Source organism: Onychomys torridus, chromosome 1 (assembly GCF_903995425.1).
Source record: "Onychomys torridus chromosome 1, mOncTor1.1, whole genome shotgun sequence".
NCBI lineage: Eukaryota > Metazoa > Chordata > Mammalia > Rodentia > Cricetidae > Onychomys > Onychomys torridus.
Window position 1 is genome coordinate 68,590,241 of NC_050443.1, and position 21,260 is coordinate 68,611,500.

At 41.7% G+C, this 21,260-nt stretch overlaps 1 protein-coding gene across 2 annotated transcripts in view; it reads right to left on the reverse strand.

The window, feature by feature from the left end:
• The window catches only part of Tmem135 (transmembrane protein 135), a 200,322-nt gene that overhangs the window by 149,421 nt on the left and 29,641 nt on the right, over positions 1-21,260 (reverse strand). For both annotated transcript variants that reach the window (XM_036202441.1, XM_036202449.1), the window contains exon 4: positions 2,174-2,207. In XM_036202441.1, the coding sequence (XP_036058334.1) occupies positions 2,174-2,207 (34 nt within the window). The remainder of the gene's footprint in view (positions 1-2,173; positions 2,208-21,260) is intronic.

Below are 21,260 nucleotides of genomic sequence, written 5' to 3' on the forward strand. Positions count from 1 at the left end.
GTGAGTAAGAAAACATGGAGAAGAAAATATGGTTTGAATACTGAGACCAAGGAAAAGCAGTTTTTAACTAAAAAAGCAAACTAAGTCCTGATTTCAAAACACCAACAACCTTGCCAGGATAAATTCTTCAAAAGAAAATCTTAAAAACTGAGGGGAAAAGAGATTACCTTAAATAGTAAAGGCAGACTGACAACAGACTCCAAAAGGTGTCTGCACAGAACAAAAATGGGATTATTATTTTTAGGTCACTGCCAGCTTAGAATTCTGTATCTAGCAAATTATTGTTAATTCAGCATATACTTCTCAAATTCTACTCAAGTCAGACTCTGCCTAGGTGGTTATAAGACAATGAGACATAAAACAGGGAAAGCCCCTGATTGGACAGAGCTTACAGAGTAGAATTCTTTGTTCAAAAAGAATAAAGACAAAAATTAATCCTTTAATTGGTCTCTGTTCTCCTAGTGTCCTGGAACTTCTTATTCATTGCAATTAAAAGAGCTTAGAATGCCAGGCGGTGGTGGCACATGTCTTTAATCCCAGCACTCAGGAGGCACAGCCAGGCAGATCTCTGTGAGTTCAAGGCCAGCCTGGTCTACAGAGTGTGATCCAGAACAGGCACCAAAACTACACAGAGAAACCCTGTCTCAAAAAACAAAAGAGAGAGAGAGAGAGAGAGAAAGAGAGAGAGAGAGAGAGAGAGAGAGGGCTTAGAACACTGGAGTTCCTACAGTAGATATCTTTAAATAACTTAGCCCACTTCAGTCCCTAGGCTTTGTTCATACATGACATCTCTCCTATCACATGGACCCTGAAGGTCTCTGTACATGGGCAGATATGGACAGAATGACACAAAAAGGATTAGGCCTCCCTCCTGCACAACAGTTTGGTGCCACTCTTACTGTACCTCCCATGGCACACAGAGTTTACATTTCAGTCTTTTGCATTCATTATGACTTCACTGGAACTCCTTCGCTAGACGGTAGACTCCATGAACGTAAAGCTAGCGGCATCCAGCACAGTCAGCTCAAATAGCATGGTGCTGAACTGTTTCATCACTGAAATGAACTTCTACATGTGATGGACTGTTAGCACAACTGGATCTGAGTCAGTTAGGAGGCGTATCTCTGAGTGTGTATGCGAAGATGCTTCCAGAGAAATTTAACTGAGGAAGGCAAATCTATTTCGTATGCTGGGGGTCAGGAATTGAATCAAAATGAGGAAGAGAAAAAGCAAGCTGAATACCAAAACCCATCTCTCCCTGATTCCTGACAGTAAATGCCTTGTGACGGAGCAGTTGCCAGCATTGCTGCCATGCCCTTCCCAGTGTAACAGACTGTGTGCCCTCAAACCAAGAGCCAGAAGAAACCACTCCTTCCTGAAGAGGCTTTTGCCAGGTATTGGCAAGCAAGGTAACAGAAAACATAACTTGGAATGGATGGTCTTGTTACACAACTCAGGAGCTTATCTCCAGAAAAAAATATTCTCAGTAAAACTACCTAATGGTGTCTATCAACTATTAACTATTACAAAATGCTTTTAAAATGTAAACTGGTGGGGGTTGGGGATTTAGCTCAGTGGTAGGGCATTTGCCTAGCAAGAGCAAGGCCCTGGGTTCGATCCTCAGCTCCACAAAAAAATAAAAATACAAATAAAAATAAATAATAATAAAAATTTAAAAAGGTAAACAGGTGAAGATGGTAGCAGCATCTGGATTATATGTGGACTATAATCCAGACCACATGACACTGATTTCATTCTTTGAGAATTTAGATGATTATCTTAATATACTTGTGTTTATTAGTATTAGATTAGTAGTGCTACTATTTTAATATTAAAGGTTTATCATGACAACTAATCCTTAAATCATTTCTCCTATTAAAAACAACAACATAGGAAAATACAAAATTAAATAGGGGGTGAGAGAGCTGGATATGCAGGTGCCATCATGTAACCCAACAAAGATCTAAAATTAGAAAAGAAGAATTGCAAAGGGCATATGGCAATGAGTTAATTTCCTTCTCCAATAAGTGAAATTCTCTGCGACAGAAATGAACTAGATGATATTAAGCTCTCCCAGCCATTCAACACTAGCCCCTGAAACATACAGGAAACAGTCTCAGAGTCAAGATTTCCTTCTTCCATTAAAATAAAAAAAAAAAAAAACTTTACTTACCAAGTTGGCCATATAAATTGTGAGCAGCCCTCTCCTGCAAATAATTTTAAAAAAAGAAAAATTAAGCTGTAATCTGATTTTATAATCACTTTATCATTATCAAAAAATCTACCAGGGGTCCAAAAACATACAAATACATTAGAAAATAGGCAGAATGTACTGAACTATCCTTTTAATGTGCTGAGTTGAACCTACATTGATTCTTTAGTAGTTCTAGTAGTATAATAAATAATAAGATTCTACTTATTTGTCATTAAATATTTTAAAGTAGTATTGCTTTGTTGTAATTAGAAAACCCACTAAAATCTTTATTATATGTCAGAGATTTTTTTTTTTTTTTTTTTTTAGATGGAGTCTCACTATATGGGGCAGGCTGATTCCCAAATGTCTGGATTCAAGCAACCCTGCAGAGTAGCTAGAACTTCAGACAGGAGTTAGTATAGCCTGACTATGCTAGAGCAGTGGTTCTCAACCCTCTTTGGGGCTCAGATGATCCTTCCACAATAGTCACATATCAGCTATCTCCTGCATATCAGATGTTTACCTGATGATTCATGACTAACAAAATTACAGTTAAGAACTAGCAACAAAATAATTTTAACAATTGGGGATCACCATAACATGAGGAACTGTACTAAAGGGTGGCATCATTAGGAAGGTTAAGAAGCACTGTGCTAGAGGATCCAAAATTCAGTAAGAAGAAATTCTTAAAAATTTACCTTGCCAAAAAGTCAAGGCCAGAACAATTCTGACTAAATGCAATTTTATCAAAGCATCAGATTATCTTTTTATTTTGCATGAATGCAATTGTTCAGTTTGTATATAGACAATAATAATCAATTTGTAACTGATTATAAATTCTACTAAATCACCTGGATCTTTATCACATTATTAGCAAGCAGTCATGAGCAAAGGAACTTTCTATTGCCAAAAGACGAAAGTTCTCTAAATTCAGCTACAGAAAAAGATGTTTTTACCAAACATATTTAACAAGACCTCAGGTACAATCTCAAAGGTAATGACAGCTTTTAGATCACTTATTTAACTTTCAGTGCATTTGAGAAAAGGTTTCATGCAAAATAAGGAAGAATTCGGGGACAGAGCACAAACAATAAATCAAAACTTCAAAACCTTGCTCAGATCTGAATGACAAGCATGTTTAGGACCCACATGTAAATATCATGCCAGATCTACATATCGATATTATGTATGCAACTGTCTTGATGTCATTATGATATACATTCTTGAGTGTTCATTATTTAAAATAGCTAAAACTCTTAATATTTCCAAAGCTACACTGAGAGGGTAACTTAAAACTGCTGAAATGAATTTAGGAAAAGAGTTCTAGTTACCTTTCATTTCCTTGTATTTTATCATTAAAATAAAGGAACAGAATTATTTATATGGAGTTGGAAGAGTTCCTGTGTCCTGGCCTGCCGGCAGTCAGGACAAATCTCTCCCACTCACGTCCACCAAGTAAACACAGAGAGGCTTATATTACTTATAACTGCATGGCCATGGCTCAGGCCTTTTGCTAGCTAGTTTTTATATCTTAAATTGGCCCATAACTATTAATCTATATATTGCCACATGTTCCGTGGCTTTACCTGTGTCCCATTATATGTTGCTCCTTGAGCAGCTGGCTGGCATCTCCTGACTCAGCCTTCCTCTTCCCAGAATTCTCCTTGTCTCTTATTCCACTTCTACTTCCTGCCTGGCTACTGGCCAATAAGCGTTTTCTTAAACCAGTGTTTAAAAGCATTATCCCACAGCACTTATATGCTGACATTTTTTTTTTTAAAACATAAAATTGTCTAAAGAAAATAAAGCCGGGTTGGGGAGTTTAGATCAGTGATAGAGCGCTTGCCTGGCAAGCACAAGGCCCTGGGTTCGATCCTCAGCTAAAAAAAGAAAGAGAGAGAGAGAGGGAGGAAGGGAGGGGAGGGAGGGAGGGAGGGGAGGGAGGGAGGGAGGGAGGGAGGAAGGAAGGAAGGAAGAAAAAGAAAGAAAGAAAGAAAGGAAGAGAAAAAAGAAAGAGAAGAAAGAAAGAAAGAAAGAAAGAAAGAAAGAAAGAAAGAAAGAAAGAAAGAAAGAAAGAAAGAAAGAAGAATGGAAGAAAAGAAAGCCGGGGGTGGGGTGGAGGGCGGTGGCGCAAGCCTTTAATCCCAGCACTTGGGAGGCAGAGCCAGGCGGATCTCTGTGAGTTCGAGGCCAGCCTGGACCACAGAGTGAGTTCCAGGAAAGGCGCAAAGCTACACAGAGAAACCCTGTCTCGAAAAACAAAAGAAAATAAATGATCCACTCATATCTTGGCAGTAACCAACAACTACCTAATTGGACCTAAGGCCTGATGACACAGGACGGAAGCCTGCCTGACACTAGGAACCGAGCCAACTACCCAGGGCTGGCAAGGCCATGGATCGCAGAGGAGAACCTATTACTGCTGCTTAACTAAACCAGCCTAATTCCTAACTGCACTATAAATACTCTCATACCATAGATTATGTAGCTCTCACCCCTCGCCCAAGAAGCTCCTCTTTGCAATAGATGGAGACCATTACAGAAAAATGGTCAAAATGCTGAGAGCAACTGACTGTGTGGTACCAAGTCCCAATGGCTACATTTACAACACAACTCCTGTACTAGAGCTCAAGGGATATCATGGGAGAAGGGACAGAAAGATTGTAAAGGCCAGAGAAATGGGAAAGTTACTATAAATGACAGACATGCTTCACCCATAAGAATCCAACAATATGGCAGCGTGAATAAGCCCCAAGCAAGGCCAACACCAATAGACATGGTAACGTGGAAGGAGGAACTCAAAGGGCCTCACCCTATACCAAGAACAGAACTACAGACAACTAAGAACTACTGGCAGAGGGAGAATCAGTCTTCCCCAGGGATGGGCCCCTAACTGGTTAGCCAATACCAAGTCATCAACCTTAATATTTCATACATACAAGCAATGCTAAACAAATTCAGCAAGTTGTATTTACACATACATACACACATGAGTATGTGTATATGTAGATATGAATCACTGAGAAATGGTTCAGCAGGTAAAGGTGCTTGGCACCAATCCTGAAAACGTGAGTTCAGTCCCTCAGAGTAGGAGAGAACTTACCCTTGAAAGCTCTCCTCGAACCTCAATGCATGAGCATGTGTGCGCAAACACATTCACATACAACCTTTTAACGTTTTAAGACATGGTAAGATCTATAAGGTTGCTTTTTTTCAAGTTGACAATTAAATGTTTACAGAAAGATAATCCCCTGGCTTTGAACAGATATGTACATAAAATTTGAACTTAAAATATAAACCCTTAGCTCACAAGAGGGCCTCTGGGAAACTCCTCTATCCTTCTCCCTTACCCAAGGGCTTTTTAAAAATTATTAATTTGTGCCATCCAATAACAAGCCTTAAGTTAGGTGATTTACCCATAAGATGAAAAGTACAGCAAATTTTCTGTTTCTACTCCGAAATCTGTCTCTCCAAAATTAGGGCCCTATGCTTTCATAGTCTCTTCTGGCTGGTATGGCAGAGTGAAGAGGGAAGACCCCTGCAACAGCTGAGAAGTTAAGATGTGCTCAGGTAAAAGGCATGCAGGCCATCCGCCCTGAGTACAAATAAGACAGAGGCAGACAGATGCCGGGGCAGCCTCAGTTCGCACACCTCAGCGACACACTGACTGGACAGGGTCCAGGCCCTCCCAGAGGCTTTGCTCTGGCCACCTCCTGTGTCCTTGGTATTGTCAGAAGACAAGATCAGTTCCCGGGCACCAAGGACGAGGGACTTCCTATGAGTACTGGAAGTACAACTTTAAATTTCCCCTTTTTAAAATACTTAAAAATTAAGAAGTGCTACTCCCTCCCGTGCTGAACACAACCCTTTCAACTCTTGACATTGATCTGAGGAGGATAAGGGGTATCAACCCTAGAAGGGCAGCCTCACTTCCTTCTGACATTTCTGTTTGTCTTCTCTCTGGAGTGCTGTGCTGTCGAGTTTGGGAGGTGCAATGGCCCTCGGGCCACAATGAGTAGCTGCAAAGAAGTTCCCACGGGACATCCGGGTGGGGGGGACTTGAAAGACCCAGCTCAAGTAGCCGTGTAGTCAGCAGGAGGGGATCCTGGGGTGGCCGTCTGCCAACCACTGGTACCTGGTCCCCAAGAGCCAACTGAGATGTGATATGGAACTCTGTGCATATCCAGGAGATTCCCCCATGCTGGAATTCTGCCCACTCTGTGATGTCATAGATCTTTCCATTCATCAGTATAATGTCACTGATTGTGAGGCCCAACATGCTTGAATCTGCCCAAATCTCCCTCCTCAGCTAGATGGATGTAGACTATTACACTCAGCACAGTATCTGGTTCTCTTAGATTCATGGTCATCTCAAATCTCTAACACTTTCCTTTACATCGGCTACACATCACAATATCCATTGCTTCCTTGAGTGCTAGAGCCCACTAGGTTTCCTAGTGGCTGTATCCAGCAGGACTGTACAAAAGGTTGATTGGACCACGGACCTGGATACCAGGTGTTTGTAAGGGTCTAACTAGCAAGAGGGAGGTCTTTTGCTCCACCCCTTGGCATGGTTATAAACAGACCTTTGGAATAAAGTTCTGGGCTGATGGATAAGGATCCAGGCCCACCCACATCTACCCAATGTTTTCTCTCTGTTTTCTCTGTCCCTTCTCTACTTCTAAGTCTCTTAACCCTCATTCTTCAAGAGTTCCTGGGGTGAATAATAGTGGAGGCTGGTCCCCCACAGATGGCACCATGAACAGGGACCAGGGACTTGGCGAAAGGACTGTAGGGGGCATTGCGAGTGTAGGCATGCCTATAAGGAACTGAAAAGTGAAGGCAACATATTTTATTCTCAGGTGTATAGGCAGGCAGTGAAATGCCGCCACATGGCTACAGTGTTAGAATTCTCTCTATAGATTCTCTCTCTCTCTCTCTCTCTCTCTCTCTCTCTCTCTCTCTCTCTCTCTCCCCCCCCCCCCCACTCCCCTACTGTCTATAAAAAAATAAGGGAGGTAGAGTGTAGAGTGTAACAATACAGTGCAGGAAAACCTTAGAAGTGTAAGGTGGTGTAGAACAAAATTTATTTATAGAATGTAGGTTTAAATAGGTCATAGATTTAGTATAAAGTGAGTCAGAGAAATGTAAGTTTAGAATATATAGGCCTTGGGTTTAAGGATATGGTGAAAACAAGTAATTTAGAGTAGGTTTTTCCAGCCTGGACGTGGAGAGCAATGTCCACAGTGGACTATGGACTTGGCAGTTCCAGAAACCTCCAATAATAGCAAGAAGCAGCTCCAGAGACTGCCAGCTTCAGGAAGGAGCAGCAGAAAGTAGTGTCCACTGCTGAGACCCGCCGACCGTCATAGCGTCTCAAGCAGCACACGCCAAGGCCAGCACTATCCGCATGAGTCGGCAGGCTTTCGGCTGTGAAGCTAAATCACAAGAGAGGCTAAGGACAAGCAGCAGTTTGGGAAACCCTGCAGAGATGCCACGCTGCAGGAAAGGTAAACCGCAAGATTCTGCAACCTTGGACACACTACACCAAGAGAAAGGCGAATGGTCAAGAAAGCCCATTGGTTTGCGTCACCTGGGGAAGGGGAATGAGGAGCAAGCAGAGCAGCATGCTGACCAGCAGAGAGTTCAGTCTGCTTCCAGAGGCCGCTGAGAAGGTTGGAAAGCAGTAAGCTGTGGAGGTGAGATCTGTCCCTCAGGCTGAACAGCCAGTCGGAAGCTCGGTGGGAACTGTAGAGACTGACTGCAGCCAGAGCTCCCAACAGCGAGGCAGCCATGCAACAGGACAGCAGAGGAGGAAGGATTCCGGGACCAGTCTGCTGAGCACTTGGACGGTCAGCGGTGCAGGTAATGAATGGGTTTTCCTTCCAAAGCCGGGGTTGCCGTGGGAAGGCCACAGTTTCAGCTCATGGCAGCTGAAGGAGCCTTGAGGCCGGGTGGCTATGAGGAGAGCTCTCTAGCCTGGTCCGGGACTGGTTACAAAAGGCTACAGACAGCAAAGCACAGCAGTAGCTGAAAGCAGAGTTTTCAGAGAGACTTGCTTGAACTGAGAAGTTTTGGTTGTGGGACTTCTATTTGGAATTGTTGGCTTCAGTCATTACGATTCTGACAGCTATACACAGATTTAAGGGCAGCTGACAAGCCAGGCCCTGACTATGAGTGCTCTAAGGAACTTTTAAAAATGGTACCAAAATTCTTTTTGAACTTTTGAACTTAAAAAATAAAATGGATAGTAATGATTTCATTACAATGGGACAGTTTGAATTTACTTATGCATATAGACTCTAACAAAAGAGATGACTTACGAACTACTTATAGAACTGTTTATGTAATAATGGAACTGTTTAAATAGAGAAGTTCGGTTTGTTTGGTTTTTTTAAATAAAAGGGGAGTGTTAATATTCCTCAGTATATTTAATTTAAAAAATATTTTTGTGTTACTTGAGTGAATTAATGTTATGTTTTGTATAGTTCTAAATTGTAGGCTGAAAGTAAGTTTGCAGGTTGAGAGTAGGTTTGTAAAAATTATTATGTTAACCTTTTGATATTGATGCACCATGGTTTAAGAAAGTATTTAAGTTTAAGGTGTATTCAACAGAAGTTTATCCTATGTTTTGTTAGCAAGAAATATTAAAAGTTTGCTTTAACATGTAAGATTGAGAAAATTGTAACTATGAATAGCAATATTAGTATTAGAATTACGTTAACCTATTTGTCTTTAAGTTTGTTGCATCAGAATTTTTCTTTTAAAATATAAAGAAGAGGGACCTGTTGGAGCCCACTAGGTTTCCTAGTGGCTGTACTCAGCAGGACTGCATAAGAGGTTGATTGGACCACGGGCCTGAGCACCAGGTGTTTGTAAGGGTCTAACTAGCAAGAGGGTGGTCTTTTGCTCCACCCCTTGGCATGGTTATAAATAGACCTTTGGACTAAAGTTCTGGGCTGGTGGATAAAGACTCAAATTGTGGGCTGAAAGTAAGTTTGCAGGTTGAGAGTAGGTTTGTAGAAATTATTATGTTAACCTATTGATATTGATGCATCATGGTTGAAGAAAGTATTTAAGTTTAAGGTGTATACACCAGAAGTTTATCCTATGTTTATCCCAAGTTTATCCTGTGCTATGGGATGTTCTGTATGCTGTGAATGTGTTGCTCTGATTGGTTAATAAATAAAGTGCTGATTGGCCAGTAGCCAGGCAGGAAGCATAGGCAGGACAAGCAGAGAAGAGAATGCTGGGAACAGGAAGGCTGAGTCAGGAGTCACTGCCAGCCGCCGCCATGAGAAACAAGATGTAAAGATACCGGTAAGCCATGAGCCACGTGGCAGGGTATAGATTTATAGAAATGGGTTAATTTAAGATGTAAGATCTAGCTAGCAAGAAGCCTGAGCCATTAGGCCATACAGTTCATAATTAATATAAGCTTCTGTGTGTCTACTTGGGTCTCAGCGGCTGCAGGACTGATGGGTGAGAGAGATTTGTCCTGACCACTGACAGGCTGGGACACAGGAAAACTTCAACTACAATCTTGTGTTTTCTCTGTCTCTTCTCTACTTCAAGTCTCTTATCCCTCATTCCTCAAGAGCTCCTGGGGCAAATAAGTGTGGGAGCTGGTCCTCTACACTTGAGGTCATCTTGTAGTCTGGGCAGAAACTCAATCACTGAACAGCCGCTCATTCTCTGTGGTTCATTTCAACTCATATTCCTCTGCCTTTTAGGATTGCTGACAAAGTCCCAAAATTCTTCTGGGCCTCCTCAGCCTAGGATCATGATTTTTTAATCAGGATGAACCATCACTGCCAGCTGCCTATAGACCTTCAGCTCAACACCTTCAACCTCACCACATGAAAATGGTTTTAATCATCCTCAGGAATCCCAAACATGGTCAAAAGTCAGGCCATTACTCCTCCACTAGCAGCAGCACCCACTTGCTATAGGTGCATTACCTTGTCTATTAGTCCTGTGCTTGACTGAAGACAACTCTAGCCAAGCCCACTGAACTAATCCTACCAGCTGCTGCAATGGCCAGTTATCCTTCAGCAGAGTTCAACAATGCAAGGCTGGAGACTGCAGCCAAAAGGTGATCCAAGTGGTCTTATGCCTCCAGCCTAACAGGTCATTCAATCCCACTGGAAACCTCCAGCCCATCTGTAGACAAACTCTAAAAGAAGGCAAAGTCAGGAGCAGGAAATCAAAAAGTGTACTATCACCTGGGCCCAGCGCCCATGCAATCTCTGTCCAGACTCCCACCCAGACTAAGAAGATCCAGATCACAACAGTTTGGCTGCTTACACGCATAAGTGATACAGCCACAAATTTCCACACCATCTCCAGCCCATACAAGCAGTAAAATCAACCCAGAAGCTTATCTGTCCAAGCTGACATAGTCCTTCCACTCCTCCTCCCAGGCCTCTGCACTTACCGGCCTGACTTCATTTTCAGCCCAGTGGACATCAACAGGGGGGCCTGGGCCCTCTGCACCCACTATCCTGAGTTATCTTCCTCTCTCGGAAAGTGGTGTCCCTGCCTCTGGAAAGGGGCTTTTTTCCCACATGACACATATGAAAAAAAATCACTGAGAACTTAAGAGGTAATCATATTCCTGTGTGGAAGATCAGTTGAAGATGGGTTACATTTGTTTATGCTGTGGAATATTTGTTTAATGATGCAAAGATGTGATGCATTCTTTTATGTTGCATTTGTTTAACTCTGTGAAGCTGTGTTACTTTGCCTGTCTAGAATATCTGCTTGGTCTATTAAAGGGCTGAACGGACAATTGGTAGGCAGGAGAAAGGATGGTGGGGCTGGCAGGCAGAGAGAATAAATATAAAGAGAAAAAGGGAAGAGGAGGACACCAGGGGCCAGCTACCCAGCCACACAGATAACAGCACAGTAAGAAGGAAATATATATAGAATAAAAGTAAAAAGCCAAGAGGCAAACTTGTAATTAAAGAGATACAGCATAATTTAAGTTAGAAAAGCTGGCTAGAAATAAACCAAGCTAAGTAAGAATAAGTCTCCGTGTATTTATTTAGGAGCTGGGTGGTGGGGCCCCAAAGAGTATAAATAAATAAATAAATAAATAAATAAATAAATAAATAAATAAATAAACCTACATATTTCTCTTCCAACTCCTCATTCCCAAGGCCAGATAGGGCAAAGGTGGCAGAAGTCACTAGAGGACCCAGGCCTTCCCTCCAACTAAGGTCATTCTGGGATTCCAGGGCTTCCCTAGCAGTTACCAGCAAATGAAAAGAAAACAAGGGTCCCATCCTCTGGGTACTCAGCCCATTCTCTCAAGATGTCCTGGTCCACTCCTCACTCTTCAGAAGGTGCCTTCGTGATCAGGATCGCCTCTGTCTCTAGATGATCCTGGACCACTTGGGGGACAATGGCTCAGATCCAAAGAGTTGGCTAGGTGTGGGAGCTGTGTGTACTCAGGACCAGAGAGCTTAGTAAGGCAGCAGGTACCTTTAGAAAAGGTCCCTGCTAAGTCTCTGAGTCCTGAGAATTAAAGTATCTCAAGGTCCACAGAGAGTCCTGATGTTCTGAGAGAGGCACCACCATAGTGGGCTCTGCAAAAAACCCCTTTCTCCTGGTGCTTCTAGGCCATGGCCTCAGGGCTTCCCGAGGACTTTAGGTCAGGTCATCAAGAAGAGTGCTTTTAAAGAACAGCAACCATAACTCCTCCCTCTTAGGCATCTACTCAAAGGTCAGACTAAGCCAATAGTCACCCACCTCCCACTCACCCTCCTAATGTCTTTTTTTTTTACTGAGACAGGGTCCCTCTTCCTCCCCCTCCCCCTCCCCCTCCCCCTTTGATGGGAAGAAATCTCTTAAGCTAGCACACAGAATTTTAGTAGCTATACTAAACCACTGCCACATCAACTAACCCTGCAACCACAACATCAACGCACCTACAGGAAAAAAAAGGAAACCAAATCTCTGTAACACTTTGCAGATTCAAAACTACCCAAACATCCTGCCCAAATCCTGAACAGTGGTATCTTTAACAGTGCTATCATCATTTCTCAGTGAAAGACTAGCAGTGCTTCACTTTGAAACTTTACTGCACATATTTTTAGCCTATCCCGAGGTTGTGAATGATAATGGATAATGTATTCCCTAACTGCGGTTACTGAGGAGCCAGCAAAAACAACCTAACTTCTCAATTCTAAATACATACATATCTTAATATTAAATACACATATAAAGCCTGTCTACATCTGAAAAACAAAGAGAGAAGGAAAGAAAGCAGAAACAAAGAAACAGTTCCCAAACAGTGAACGTTTACCCTGTTCTTCCCCTGAAAGGTATAGGAACGAGCCGGACAGACTCTCAGTCTAAATGAAGAGGGCAGGACCCCGCTCTGTGACAGAATCCCCTGAGCACCACAAGCACCCCAGAGGCTGGTGGCAACACCTTGTGGAAACAAGAGTCTAAAGAACTTGCACACCAAACTCTGATTTGCATATTACATCCTTCTTTTCATCTCGGTCCTGTCTGCTTACATGTTTCTTAACTACTATAGTGCTTAATAACTCAACCCAAAAGTGTGCTTACAATGAGAGTGGTTTTCATTTTAATCCATCTTTAAGCACACTGTGGTTTTTAACCTTATCCAAAGTAAAACTAAATATCAAAGCAAATTCCACAGCAATTCTGAAAAAAAAGAAAGAAAGAAAACTCCATCAGAATAACTTCTTTCTGGACCACAAGGCACTTCCTAGAGTCAGAGAGAAAAGGCCCCTTCTTAACAGCCCTCCTGGGGTAAGCTAGATATTACCAGGCTTCCAACTGAGCTAAGAGGAACCCAGTTCTTTGTGGCACAAGTTTTTAAAGGAGCCCTGGAAAGAACTTCAAAGCTCTCTCAGAAGCTCACAGTGATGTGATTAGGACTCTGACTCAGGGTCCCTCTCTTCCTAGGTCTAAGAAACTAAACGGTGAAGCAAGCTTAGCTCTGAAAGGATGGCTGGACTGACAGACATGGGTTGTGGGAGGAAGATGGAGCAGGGGCAGGGAGAAGACAGAAGGGAGGCCAGAGAAGAACATAAAGACACATTTGCAGGTACCTACTGTGTATACAGAAAATGCAGACAAGAGATCCACATTCTATGATGGTATCTCAACAACTGCAAAACTAATTAATTACACATCTGAAATCCAAGTGTGTGCATCATAAAGTTTTCACAGCCAAAGCTCTAAAATGTAAGAATTGGGAATACAAATAATACTATTTCAGAAAAAAAGCACCAAGTGCTATTCCTACACATTCTATTCATTTCTTTTACTATTTCAAAGATAATCTAATATATACTGAAAGTAGGACTCAGCTGCACTCTGTTTCTTAGCATTCAACCCCAGACAGCCTCTTTCCTGGGCCTTCCTATGTCAGTGTGCACACAAACTTCCAGCTTTACTTCACTACCACCTTTCCTCTGAATCTAATCACATTTCTGGCTCCCTACTGACTGCTTCTACCAGCAGATTATTAATTTTCTCTTTGAACTAAAACCATAGTTTCAAGTCTATCTTCCTCCTGGAACAACAACAATAATAACATGTTTTATTTCAGTACGGAAAATAATGACTTTGAAGTTTGTAAAACTTCACTTTTATAAATTATAAGTTACCGAGGCTCTTGCTGTTTAATATAACCTTAAACTGAAAACACATAAACAGCACTTATTCAGGGCAAATTGGTGACTACATTAACTCTTACAAAATTCTAGGTAAGCACTGAACCAATTTCTTTAAAATAAAACTCAAAGAAAGGCATCTCATAAAGAGATAAAAATATCTACTTTCCTTAGTTTTAAAGTTATACACACACACACACACACACACACACACACACACACACACACGCACACACACAAGAAAGCAAAAACAAGTGCACAACTGCTTTTAAAACGCCCCTAGGCTTCAAATACTAAAGAACTAAAACTTGGTCAGGGAACACAGCTCAGTGGTGAACACAGATAAAGCCCTAGTTTGATTCCTAGCTAGCAAAAACAAAGGACCTTGGAAATTTGAACAGAACCAACCAGGTATAGTTGTTGTGCATGCACACACAGCTCTCAACACAAAACCCTGCAGAGCTACTTCCCAGTATCATAAATCTCATCACCTAGTAAACAATGGAAATAAATCAATAGATTTCACACAGTTCAATTATATAAAAATCTTATCACGTATAAGTTTGATTTTTCTTCCTCAGCCACATTGTAATACCAAAGTAACAGTAAGAGCCCATTAAGGAAAAACTATTTCCTTCAGACCAAAAGAATAAAGTCTCTGGTCTAGATAGAGACCCTTGTGGTTGGGCGGGGCAATGACCTGGATAAGGTACCACCCCTCAGGAAGGCAGAAGCATCCCTAGGAAAGTGGTTTCACCTTCAACTAAAGAAACAGAAGGAAGAATACCATTCTTAATGAACTAATGTACTTTTCCTTCTCAGAATTCCCTCCCCATAATGCACTCCCTACAAATAAACAGCCAAGAGGTTCTGTGGGGTCAGCTCATCTTACAGGCATAACTGTCCCTTCTCTTTTGTCTTCTTTCAGATGCTGGCCAGAGCCTAGGTACGCTTTCTCTGATACTTTGGGCTTTTTCAGGCTTTCTCTAATGTTCGGCTTCCTTGCATTTGGCTGCAGTCTGCTAAGTGGCTGACTTCCACATCCACTTAACCTAAACTGTATGGATTTCCCATTCTTCTCCATCTCCCTCCTCCAGGAGCTGCCGACGTTTACAGCTTGCCTAACCTGGGGTTTTTCTTTTAAACTCTAATAAAATTGTCCTCAAACTTCCTTTGCAGTCTGTCCTTAAATTCTTTCATTAATGAGTAAGAATGCCAAAGTGGAGCCCGACTGTCACAGGACTCAGTGGGAGTTCCCAAAATTTCTGGTAACAAAGGCAGTTAAAAAAGAAGATAAAGTATTTGATTGTTTTTAAAGCAACAAACAAACAACAAACCACTTCAACTAATATTGAAAATAGACCATAGTCTGTAATAGCAGGAATCTTGTGTGACTAACTGGTGACTAAGACTGAAACATTAATGCAAAAAGCCCTCTTAAAGGAAATATAAGCAAAAAGCTTTTTTAAAAAAATCACCCATCAAAAGTGAGCATAAAAAACAACACTAAGAATACTAATCCCACCATCATTTAACGTCCAAACAGCCATTCTTCGTGTCCTTGAATGTTAACACTGCTGCCTCCTTACACATTTTGACTTTGGTATCACTGTAGTTCAACTCCACTTAATACTGTAGAAGATGAACAGTTATAACTTAAATACCGCATAATCAGCCTCTAAACCTGACCAAGATAGGTTTCTACATTTTGCAAGGTGGTGAAATATTAACGTTGAGAAGCTGGAAAGTTAAAGGCCTATGCTTTAGTGACAGAGCAAGCAAAAATAAATAAATAAAATAAAGTCTTAAAGTGGACTAGTAACCCAAAGGAAGAAAAAACACAAACACACAAAAAAATGTAAAGTAATGATGAAATAGCAGAGCTAACCTACCCCATCAAAAAATAAACCAAATGTTAATAAACTAAATGATCTAATTAAAAGTCAAGAATAAATGCTATTTAAAAATTCAACTACAAGCTATCTGGAAAAAAAACAAAAACAAAAACAAAAACCTTTAACACAAAGAAAAGCACAGATGCTTGAAACTGAATTTAAAAACATAGACCATACATCCAGTCAGCATTCAGGGGCAAAAGCAGCTATGCTATCATGACTGGTAATGCTATGAGCAGACTCTGTGTAGCTAAGAAAAAGACACTTCACAACAAGAAAATACCTGAACTGCAAGAGGACACTTGACATGGACCATACCATACTGAGAGACGCATACCAAAAGGACATATGGATAAACCCATTGTAGACACTCATTTAAAGACAGAGACAATTTAAAACCATAGCTGGAGGTCTCACACTTTCCTCAACAAATGATAAACTTAGACCAATGAATTTGACCAGAAACAGATCATTAGTTTTCAACAAGGACTAGCTACCCCAAGTGGACATTTGGCACTATCCAGAGACTGTCCCAAAGGTGAGGGAGAAGACAGAGCCAATAGCATGTACGGACTCAGGCACAAGACAGTCTTCCCCATAAAGAACTCTTCTGTATGAAAATCTGTGAATGTTTCCAGGGTTAAGAAATCCAGATGTAGATAACATCATCAACAATCCCGAACTCATTCATATGTTAAAAAAAAACCACTATAAATAAGCCAAAGAAAAACCACAAGAGCATATTGATATAGAAAAGACAGTCAGCAAATTACTACATCTGTTCATGATAAAGGTCCTCAACATATTGGACTAAATGTGAACTTTATAAAGCTGATGATGCACACATAAAAACACTACAGCTTACAGCATCACAGATGATGGTAAAACACTGAGTGCCATCTGCTAGCATCAGGACCAGGGCTAGGAACCTGTACACAATAAGACAAGAATGATGACAATACATGCAGACTGGAAGAGAAATAAAGCTTTCCCATCAACAGGTGACATCTTTAGAAATCTCTAAGGAATGTACCAGTGACTCCTAGAAGAAATGAGAGCAGCAAAGTCATGAATCAGGATCAGGACACAAGGTCAATGGCATTTACATGCAGTAGTAAGTCATAAGTATCTAGAGGATGAAATGTAAAACATATTCCTGTATTTCCAATCTATACAAAAATCAACTCAAAATAGACAAAGGCTCAAATGTAAAAGCTAAAATTATAAAGCTCTTAAAGAAAACAGGAGTGAACCTTTGGGTTGGTAATTGTTTCTTCTTTTTTATTAAATATTTTCATTTATCTTACACACCAATCACAGTTTCCCCTTGATAACTGTTTCTTAACCATGACACCAAAAACACATTCAACAAAAGGTTACTAAAAAGGAGACAGGCAATATCTGTATTTTCAGCACTCAGGAAACTGAGGAAAGAGAATCACAAGTTCAAGACCATCCTGGTATTCACAGTGAGTTCAAAGTCAGTCTGGACTGTACAGGAACATGCTGTCAAAAAGGGGGGGTGGGGAGGATGACCTGGCCTTAATCAAAATATTTTTCTGTTCTGAAAGACATGACTCAAGAAAGTGGTGAGACAAATATATAGAACATGGTAGAATATTTGCAAATTGTCGATGCAAAAGCTTGCATCCAGAATATCTAAAAACAGTTGCAACTCAATAGCTAAAAAGTAAGCAATCCAACGACAAACTGATATTTTTTGTTTTTATTCTCCTCTCATCTTCTCCCATAAATTACATCCTCATCACAGTTCCCCCTCTTCCCCCCACCCCACCCCACCCCTGTCTCTCCCTCCAACCTCCCTTCTCCCCAGGCCCACCACTTCTCCGCCTCCCCTCAGAAAAGAGCAGGCCTCCCAGGGACATCAACCAAAAACACAGTACAGCAAGCTACAATAAGATCAGGCATCTACGATCCCATCAATCTACAATCCCATCAAGGCCGGATGAGGTAACCCAGTAAAAGAAAAAGGGTCCCACAAGCAGGCAAAAGAGTCAGCGACCACCCCCACTCCCAATGTTAGGAATCCCACAAGAACATCAAGCTACTCAGCCTTAACATACATGCAGAGGATCTAAGTCAGACCCCTACAGGCTCCCTGATCTCTGCAAGCCCCCATGAGTCTCAGTCAGTTGATTCTGTGGACCATGTTCTCCTGGTGCCCTTGACCCCTCTGGCTCCTCAGATCCTTCCACCCCCTTTCCCTGAGTTCTGCCTAATGTTTGGCTGTGGGACTCTGCTTCTGCTCCCATCAGTTGCTGGATGAAGTCTCTCTGGTCTCTTTGATGACAATTCTGCTTGGCTCCAGTCCTAGAACACTCTGTGGGCAGGACAAACTGTAGGTCAAAGGTTTTGTGGCTGGGTTGGTGTCCCAATACCTCCACTTGAGGCCTTGCCTGGTTTCAGAAGATGGCTGGTTCCGGCTTTGTGTTCCCCATTGCTAGGAATCTTTGCTAAGATTACTCTCATAGATTCCACGGATTTTCCATTGCAACTCGGTTTCCACCTCATCCCTGAAATGACCCCCCCAATTCAAGTCATTTCTCCCAGTATATTCTCCCTCACACCACCTCCCACCTCTCATCCCCACTGCCACCTGATCTCTCCTGTTCCCAACCCTATCCGCCCCCAGTCCACCCAAGAAATCTGTTCTATTTCCCCTTCCTAAGGAGATCCTTGTGTTCCCTCTTAAGCCTTCCTTGTTATTTAGCCTCTCTGGGCCTGTGTTCCATTGAATGATTATCTTTTACTTTACAGCTAATATCCACTTACAAGTGAATACATTCCATGTTTGTCTTTCTGGGTCTAGGTTAACTCACTCAGGATGATTTTTTTCTAGTTCCATCCAGTTGCCTGCAAATTTCCTGATGTCATTGCTTTTATCAGTTGAGTAATACTCCATTGTGTCTTTATCTTTGGTTGAAGGACATCTAAGTTGTTTCCAAGTTCTGGCTATTATGAATAAAGCTGCTATGAACATAGTTGAGCAAGTGTCCTTGTGGAAGGATGGAGCATCCTTTGGGTATATGCCCTGGAGAGGTAGCGGGTCTTGAGGTAGATTGATTCCCAATTTTCTGAGAAACCTCCATACTGATTTCAAAGTGGCTGCACAAGTCTGCACTCCCAGCAGCAGGACATTTCTTAATAGAAGATATACATCAAAAGAAGCCTGGTATCACTAGCCATCTGGGAAATGCAAATCAAAGCCACACTGAGACATCACCTCACACTACACAGAAGGCCTTATACTGCTAGAGGGAATCGAAACCAGCAGCCACTTTAGCAAACAACTCGCAGTTCCTCAAAAGGTTAAACATGATACCAGGTAAGCCAGCAACTCTACAGCTGGGTTCATTCACCAGAGAAATGAAAAGATTAAGTCCATACAGAAATGCGCACAAGCTTAAGGTAGCGTAATTCACAACTGGAAGCCTAAAGGGTCGGAAGCTCCATCACACAGGCTCTGAGGGCAATGAGCAGTGAGGCAGCAATGCACACAATATCCTGAATCTCAAACCATCAGCCACGCAAACAGGACCACTCACTAATGACCACAATGTTGTGGAGTATTCCTTTACACTGTGTGAGGATGTGTCACTGTGACTGGTTTAATAAAGAACTAAACAGTCAACAGCTGGGCCAGAGGTATAGCAGGGACTTACGGACAGAGAGAGCTCTGGGAGAAGAAAGAGGGAGTCGAACAACCAGAATGGCCATCATGGAGATGAGGTAACAAGTGTGGGGGGGCACGTCTTTGATCCCAGCACTGCAGAGGCAGTGGCAGAGACAGGCAGATCTCTGAGTTCGAGGGCCATCCTGGTCTACAAAGCTAGTTCTCAAAAAGCCAGGGCTACACAGGGAACCCTGTCTTAAAAAAAAAAAAAAAGAGGGAGGGGTAATTTAAGTTATAAGAGCCAGTTAGCAAACAAGCCTAAGCTGAGGCTGAACTTTCTAATTAATAGTAAGTCTCTGTGTCATTTTGTTTCTTTTTTGTGAGCAGGTGGCCCAAAAAGCAAAGTCCTACTACACCCATATACTGTGTGACTCCACTGACATGAAACAACTGAAGAAGACAATATGTAGACATGAAATTGATTGATGACTGCCAGGACCAGGACTGGGTGGGGTGGAGAATGGGTGTGAGTTGTCAAAGGGGCTTCGTTGGAGGTGAAAATAAATTCCTGGAATTGACCATGCTGAAGATTGAACAACTTTACAATATACTTAAAACCACTATTCTTTTCAAAGCATGAACGAAACTCATACTAAGAACACTACAACCGTTCTGAAATGGCATGCAAGCTACATCTTGACAAATGTTGATGAAAGAAATGTAAAAACATCACAATAGATGGAACGTAATACCATGTCATGGACAGAATAACAATCGAATGAATAAATCATAAGTACACACCTGCATATTTCTAAAATGGAAAACTAAGCAATAGGAAAGGGATGAATTGGTGATGCAGGTAGCATCTTGGGTGGATCAACAGCATGATGCTTAGTTTCAAAAGGAAAGAAAAGGCCTGGGTTACAATAATACACTTCCAGGGTTCCATTTCTGCAGCTCTTCCAGTCCCCTTTGTGGTGATAAAAGCATATTGTAGACAGACAGCAATGGGGATTAAACAGTCAGCTCACGAGGACAAGCTGCTCAGAACTGTCACACACACACACACACACACACACACACACACACACACACACACACGAGTGCAGTGAAAACAGGGACACTGAGCTCTACAGGCAGTGACAGCAATGTCCACTTCCTAGTTTCACATGAGGTGCAGTGAGAGGACAGGAGAGCAGAAGCACCCTGCATCGCTGAGCCTGTGACCGTCTCAACATTAAAGGGTAAACGCAGATGGGCCCCACAGTACTACACCGAAGATAATATGCACAACTAAAAAGCAAACATGGCAGTGATAGCATTAAATGGCGTCAATGATACCAGATACAAAGATTTTCAAATTGGTTCCCCAAACAAAAGGAAATGAGAGACATGTAAACTGTTTCAAAAATGTTAAGACATACTAAGCAAAAACAAAAAGAATCCTGATTGTGATGTATATAACAACACAGAACTCAAGCCAAAAGGAATAAAAACTTTTATTTATTTCTCTGTTTGTTTGTTTAGGTATGGACTTAACAATGTTGCCGTGGCTAACCTGAAACTCACTATGTAGACCAGGCTGGCCTCCAGCTCAAAGCGCTCCTCCTGCCTCTACTTCCGGCTCCCCAGTGCTGGGAGTACCGGTGTGTGGCACGATGCCAAGTCCTTCAAATATCTTAGTAACAGACACTCTACCTCAAAAGGAAGATACAATCAAAACAACATAATAACCAGCATGGAACTTAGAAATACCTTTCAACCCTAATAACAGAACATTCATTTTTCAAGCATTCATAAAATTACCTTTTTAAAACCTAGGCATAAATTAAGCTACAAAGAAAACCTTATTAGGTTACAAACAGGAAAGTAAGAATGCAATA